Here is a 7,729-nt window from a genome sequence, read left to right on the forward strand (position 1 = left end):
TATTTACAGCTTGCTTGGAAGAGATTTTCAGAAGGTTGAGTTAGGAAGAGAAAGGTTTGAAGATTAATGGTGAATGCTTTAACCACATGAAATTTGCTGATAACGTTATTCTTATTTCAGAAAGAGCAGAAGGCTTGAAAAATATGCTGAGTGATCTGAAGAAGGAAAGTATCAAATTAGGTTTAAAAATAAATAAGAGTAAAACCAAAATGAAGTTCAACGCGAAAGTTCAAAATAAAGAGATTATAATTGATGGTGAAATTTTTCCTAAATTTCAATGTTACATTACCTAACAATAGAATTGATCAAGGCAAAAAAAGAGATCAACATGAACCCAGAAATATTTTTACATATTTTAGTTAACGAATTCAACGACAGGATTGGGAGAATGGTAGCCTTTACATAAAACAGCAAAATTTTGAGAGAGGTTTAAATGAATAGTATTTAATCGAATATAGCCAAGGTTAAATGATAATCTTAGTCAAGATTTTATAAATTGGATAAACATAAGCAGGAGTGAGAGATTACACCCAAGGATGAAAGCGTCATTAATCAATAGTCCATTACAAGCAACGAAATATCCAAACCATGTAGCAAATTTGAATTTCCAGCACCTCCTTCTGAACTTACTTATGATCCTTCTTCCACTTCCCCGCTTACACTTTCCAGATGCAGTGTCACCTTATTTTACTTAAAGCTGAAGATGTATATATATATATAAATACATACATATATATATATATATATATATATATATATATATATATATATATATATATATATATTCTGTTGAAAACGACAGCAAATTCATTAGAAATTAATTTCTTTCTTAAGCTTTCTAGCTTTCGGAAAGTAGATTTCTGGGGAAATGAGAGGGGAAGAAGCAAATTTCCAATTGACATTGGTAACTTATATTAACACAGAAGTCTATGTTATATACAAAATAAATGAAAAATTTTGTACATAACATAGACTTCTGTGTTAATATAAGTTACCAATGTCAATTGGAAATTTGCTTCTTCCCCTCTCATTTCCCCAGATATCTACTTTCCGAAAGCTAGAAAGCTTAAGAAAGAAATTAATTTCTAATGAATTTGCTGTCGTTTTCAACAGAATATGCTTAAAAGAGAATCTCCTGCCACGCTTCACGAATATATATATATATATATATATGTTTGTGTGTGTGTGTGTGTGTGTGTGTGTGTGTGTGTGTGTGTGTGTGTGTGTGTGTGTGTGTGTGTGTGTGTGTGTGTGTGTGTGTGTGTGTGTGTGTGTGTGTGTGTGTGTGTGTGTGTGTGTGTGTGTGTGTGTGTGTGTGTGTGTGTGTGTGTGTGTGTGTGTGTGTGTGTGTATTGTAACTTTCTCTATGCTCTTGGTTTTCTGCTGCCTCGCATGAATTCCACTGGCTGTGTAGGGGAGACATGAAAGGACAGATTTTCTTCCCCTGTTTATCTTGTAATTGGGGTTCTCCCTGTAATTGTTAATACTTTGGTAACTGAAAGTCGTTCTCCTTCCCTTGGCAGATATCAACTTATCCACTTTCGATTTTGCGAGTGTCCTTCAAGAACTTGTGGGCAATCTCCATCAGCACTGGGAGAACCTTACCGAGACCAAAAAGGAACTTCAAACGTCAGAGAACTCACGCGCCAAAGTCCAGAATGAGCTCTACAAGGTCAAGGAGGAGCTTGCTGAGTCCCAGGAGAAGCTTGGGAAATTTAATGAGACTCAGAAGGAGCTTGACAAGGCCCAAGAGGAGCTTACCCTGGCCCAGTCTAAATACACGACTCTGATGGCCACGACTGTCGTCTTAGGGATTCTTCTCGTAATTCTCATGGTCGCCGTGGCTTTAATTTTCTATTCTATCAGGTGGAGAAGGCTCAGGTCAGGAACTTCCGATGTATCTGGGGCGGATATATCAATGGTGAGTGTTACGACGCAGTAAGGGACTGTCATGGAACGACCCAAAGGGGGGAGGGGGCAGATTATTTATGAATTTATATTACTATTTGTTTTTATTTATCTTCACCCAATCCAGTCCAATGGCCCCAGCCATATCCAGGTTCTTTTAAACTAGGGATTCATTTTAAAATCTTATTTACAAAAACAAGTAAACACTAAAACCCCTATTTGCCACAGAAATGTTGTAAAATTAAGAAACAGAGTAGCAAAAATAATTCACGTGAGATAACCCAATTAAGAATTAGATAATAACAATAACACGTTTAGAAGAAAACGAAAAAAATAGCACTTGTGGAAATTAAAAAGGTAACTAAAACAGATCACGTACGGGCCAGAACAAGGACAAAATCAGAGTGACTCCTAAATTCAAATTACCCAAGAAATGTGACCTAACAAATAGTAAAAAAACCCGCAATGAAAAATACACGTAAATTTAAAAAGGGTGGAGAAAAACTAGAGATTGACGATAACCTAATAAATATGTCAACTCAAAAACCTATTCCAAAAGGTACTCAACCACATGAATAGAAAATTAAAATAGGTCACCCACGACAACAGATTGACAAGACCAAAGCCTAAAAATTGACACGTCTTATTTCAATCAAACTTAACCCTCGAAAGAGAATTCCACCAGGGTTAAGACAGAACTCTGGCAAAAGCCTACACGACACACCAGGTTCACAATTTTTAAATCTCAAAAGGGGATCTTAAACTTCTCACCCAAACTGAGGATAACTTCCTAAAAAATTAAGTGAGTACATACCTAGGCTGCCTTACACACCCTTAGGTGACGGGGGAAATGTCTCCCACGGAGACCACGGCCGATCTGGCTCGTTGAAGTCGAACGAAAGAAAAAAGCCCCGAAGCAAGAGGGTTCCTACTTTTATAGGCGGCAAGTGACCTAAGCCGGCTCACGAATGCCGAAATAGGCCGAAAGGACAGAGAGGAAATTTTTCCCTATTTTACTTTGAAAACGGCATAGAAGCCTAACCTACTATACGACCATTAAAGGAACCCACACAAAACTACTATGCAAATACATATACATAATAAATCTTAATACTAACACATAAGGTAAAGAGATACCGCCATACACCAAGAGACCAGTTGTAAGCAATCTGGTTATACAGATAAAAGAAAAACATACACAAAAAATAATACAAAACATATAGCTTGGCAATATGTACCGCGAATGCTAACGTCCCCGGGTCTTGACCTAAACGCAAGGGAATGAACAAAAGACTTGACCCATTGTGGGTCAACTTGGACGCAGCTGACAGGTGGCCGGTATAAGGGGGGGGGTGAAAGTACGTCCATGTTTGAGATCTTACAGCCACCGCACAAAGAAAGCACGTGAACACTTTGTGATACGTGACAGGGAATGGAAATGAAAGGCGCATGCCCCCGGATAACTAACTGATGAGGTCGGAGAGCTATGAGAGCATCAACCACATTCATAACATTGCAAACCTCATGTTGATCTTTGTAATCATAACATTGCAAATCTCATGTTGATCTTTGTTATCATTTATATAGGGTCAGCATCAATGAAAAGACTAGAAAAAATAGACAATAGATATCTAATGGACAAGGGTCATAATAAGAATGAGACAACATTAGCAGATCATCATCATCATATCTTGTCGCACCAGAACCGTGTCCATATAAGGGCAGTTTCATTTGCTTCCCTAAGGTCATTAGCAGATGACGCATCACCATGGCAAAAGGGATCTTGGGGAAATCCTGACTCCAATAGACATAGATCACTTTAGTTGTAGCTTTTCCTGTGCGAGTACTTCAACTGTTTGGATGGGATTTACCCAAAGATTTCTACTGAGGACACCGGCTGTAATATTTTTATCTGATTTTTTACTTTAAACACCAAATAAGTTTTAAAAAATATCCAGAAATCAGGATTTTTTATTTATTTATTATTAGTTCCTTATATACCATGGGGATAATTCCGATTAAATTGTTTCCTTATGTGTACTTTAATATACATTAAACAATTGTGTGATTACAGCTTAATAGTCATAATCACTATTTGCTTGTACTATATCTTTTCTTATGTAAAATTACTAAGTTCAGTACAACTCTCGTATCATTAGTGTTATTGTATAATTCTTTTATTGTTCTTTCTCTTTGTTATAATATGTTATAACATAACATTTCTCTTTGTTGCTACATTTTTATTAATACTCCAGTTGCCATCAGTTTTATTTCTTTTCAAATAGTGAGTTAAGTCAAAGACTGTTAACTGTAGTAATATGTTTTTATCTTAGCAATATAGTATAAATTTATTATTTTTATTTTCTTTTTATTACAGTTATCATTACTATCTTGTATTGGATCAATACTTCAGGCACCTTAACTTACACTCTCTGGAAAGACGCAGAGTAAGAGGTGATCTAATAGATCCGGGACATAATCCCTCCCGGACACAATCCCCCCGGACAAAATACCTCCAGACAATATCCCTTCTGAACAAAATACCTCCAGACAATATCCCTTCTGAACAGAATCCCTCCACAAAAGTGAGCTCGCTGGACAAAATCCCCCCATATTATTCAGATTAGCAGTTCTCCTATTATATTTCATCACATGCAAAGCAATTAACATCTTACCTTACCTTACCTTACCGAGGTGCTAATGAATACAGTACAGACATTTATATACTTGTTTGAATAAATCATTTATGAAAAAAAGTTTTTTGCTTCACTACTACACCTTACAAACATATATGAAAATATTATATATATTAAAATACATAAATAAACATATACACGCGTGTACAGTCAAATATTATATGAGAATATATATCAAAATACATTGATAAATTCAAATACATAAACATATACTCTAGGAGGGATTCTGTCCAGGGGGGATATTGTCTTGGGTGGATTGTGTCCAGGAGGGATATTGTCCGGAGGGATTTTGTCCGGGGAGATTGTGTCCAGGAGGGATTTTGTCCGGGGGGATTGTGTCCAGGAGGGATTATGTCCGGACACCGATCTAATAGAGGTGTTCAAGTGGATCAAAAGCTTTAACAAGGATTATGCAAACGAGATCATCATATTAAAACAACAGGGAAGGACTCGCAGTAATAGATTTAAACTGGACAAATTTAGATTTAAGAAGAAAATAGGCAAGAATTGGTTTACTAATAGGGTGGTCAACGAATGGAATAGTCTTCGTAACCATGTAGTGAGCGCTGAAACCACATGGTGCCACAGCAGAGACTACTAAATAAAATCAAAGCCCATGGCAGAGGAGGAAAAGTGTTAGAATGGATCAGAGCTTGGATCAGTAACAGAAAACAGCGGGTCACCATAAATGGAGTAAAATCCAGGTGGAACAATGTTACTAGTGGGGTTACCCAGGGCTCGGTTTTGGGTCCCTTGTTGTTCATTATGTACATAAACGACTTAGACGATGGGATACATAGTGATGTTAGTAAGTTAGCGAACGGGACTAAAATAGGACGCCTAATTAGGTCAGGAGACGACGCAGAGATTCTGCAGGATGACCTTAACAAATTGTTCACATGGTAGGTGAAATGGCAAATGAACTTCAATATCTCTACGTGTAGCGTGTTAAACGTAGGACCACACAACCACAAAAATAGATACAGGTCAGATAACACGCTTTTAGAGAAAACTGAGTGCGAGACTTGGGAGTTCTAGTGAGTCCGGACCTTAAAACCAGGAAACAGTACATTAGTGCCAGGAATAAAGTTAACAGAGCATTAGGTTTCATTGCAAGGAGGGTAACAAATAGAAGTCGAGAGGTAATTATCAAACTCTATCCAGCGATAGTTAGACCCATCCTTGACTATGCGGTACATTTTTGGCCTCCGTCCTATAGAATGGACATAAATTCACTAGAATCAGTACAGAGAAGAATGCGGGGTGATCTAATAGAGGTGTTCAAGTGGATCAGAGGTTTTAACAAGGGTAATGCAAACAAGGTCATCATATTAAAACAACAGGGCAGGACTCGCAGTAATGGATTTAAACTGGACAAATTTAGATTTAAGAATAAAATAGGCAAGAATTGGTTTACTAATATGGTGGTCAACGAATGGAATACACTTAGTAACCATGCAGCGAGCGCTGAAACAATCAGTTGTTTTAAGAAACGGTTTGACAACTTTATGGATGGGGATGACAGGCGGTGATGGATATGGAGCTGCCTAGTGTAGGCCTTATTGTCTCTTGCAGTCTCCTTCATTCTTATGTTCTTATGTTATGTTATGTTATGTTCAGTTGTTTTAAGAAACGGTTAGACAACTTTATGGATGGGGGTGACAGGTGGTGATGAATATGGAGCTGCCTAGTGTAGGCTTTATGGTCTCTTGCAGTCTCCTTCATTCTTATGTTCTTATGTTATGTTCAGTTGTTTTAAGAAACGGTTAGACAACTTTATGGATGGGGATGACAGGTGGTGATGAATATGGAGCTGCCTAGTGTAGGCCTTATGGCCTCTTGCAGTCTCCTTCATTCTTATGTTATGTTCAGTTGTTTTAAGAAACGGTTAGACAACTTTATGGATGGGGATGATAGGTGGTGATGAATATGGAGCTGCCTAGTGTAGGCCTAATTGTTTCTTGCAGTCTCCTTCATTCTTATGTTATGTTCAGCTGTTTTAAGAAACTGTTAGACAACTTTATGGATGGGGATGACATGTGGTGATGGGTATGGAGCTGCCTAGTGTAGGCCTTGTGGTCTCTTGCAGTCTCCTTCTTTCTTTTGTTCTTATGTTCTTAAGTTCTTATATCTATTCGATGAGTTATGTCAAAGATTATTATTTGTAATGACATCTTCTGATCTTAGCTACAGTAGTTGTTTATTTCTCTGCATAGGGAGTTAAGTCAAATATTATGGTAATGATTATGATTTAACTTCCCTAATATTAGTTCTTTAGATACTGTTTAAATGTATATGGATTTTTGCTTTTTAAGAGGACTACAATGGAAATTAGTGCCATGTACTTTTTTGTGCCACCTTCACAATTTCTATACAGTGTAATTTTATAAATATATATTTGCAAAATGAATAATTAAGTAAAAATAAATAAATTGTTGAAAATCAAAACAAAAACGAAGGGTGTGTGTGAAGAAAATTTTCTTTGAATTGCAATAAACGGTGACTATTATTGTTAAATAATAAAAAATCTACTCGTGCAAGTTGTTTGAGTTTATCATTTTGTCAATAACCATGTAATTTATGAACATTATGGACATTACTTTTTATAAAGAAATATCTTGAATCCCTTGAATATCTTTATATATAACTGCATCATCTAGTGTGAAAAAACATATATATATATATAAGATAACCACTTAAGAAAATAAACGGATCAGAGCGCTTTCGTATATTACATCTTCAGTGTAAATTACAAAGAAAGAGGGTACAGCAAACATAATATAGTAGGACAATAGTATAAGGAACTCACTAGGAAAGGATGTGGACGAATTGTCCGGGCGTGGGTCACACGTCCAGCATTCTTACATTTTGTAATTATTGGCTATTTCTTTGCAAATATAATTATCAATTTTGTACAATCCTAAGTTAAGGTTAAAGTTGTTATCATTTGTGATTTTAATCAGGCAACTTTCAATTAAATTCCTTTCGCCAAAATTATTGTTGAAAGTAATCACTCTAGCGTTTTCCCAGTTGATAGGGTGATTAAAAGTGCTTAAATGTTTATAAATGGCACTTGACTCATTCCCGTCTTTGACACATTTCTTGTGTTGTTTTATCCTGACAGA

The 7,729-nt window shown here is 36.4% G+C and overlaps 1 protein-coding gene across 1 annotated transcript; it reads left to right on the forward strand.

Annotated features, from left to right (window-relative positions):
- Positions 1-1,523: 1,523 nt before the first annotated feature.
- On the forward strand, positions 1,524-7,135 carry LOC143035125 (uncharacterized; the record flags this gene model as incomplete). The annotated part of the gene is given in 2 exon segments (XM_076201719.1): positions 1,524-1,921; positions 4,286-7,135. Coding segments are annotated over 2 exon segments (443 nt in total), but the record flags the coding sequence as incomplete, so codon positions are not given.
- Positions 7,136-7,729: the final 594 nt, after the last annotated feature.

Source organism: Oratosquilla oratoria, chromosome 18, assembly GCF_046742065.1.
Source record: "Oratosquilla oratoria isolate Oo_2021 chromosome 18, ASM4674206v1, whole genome shotgun sequence".
Lineage (NCBI taxonomy): Eukaryota > Metazoa > Arthropoda > Malacostraca > Stomatopoda > Squillidae > Oratosquilla > Oratosquilla oratoria.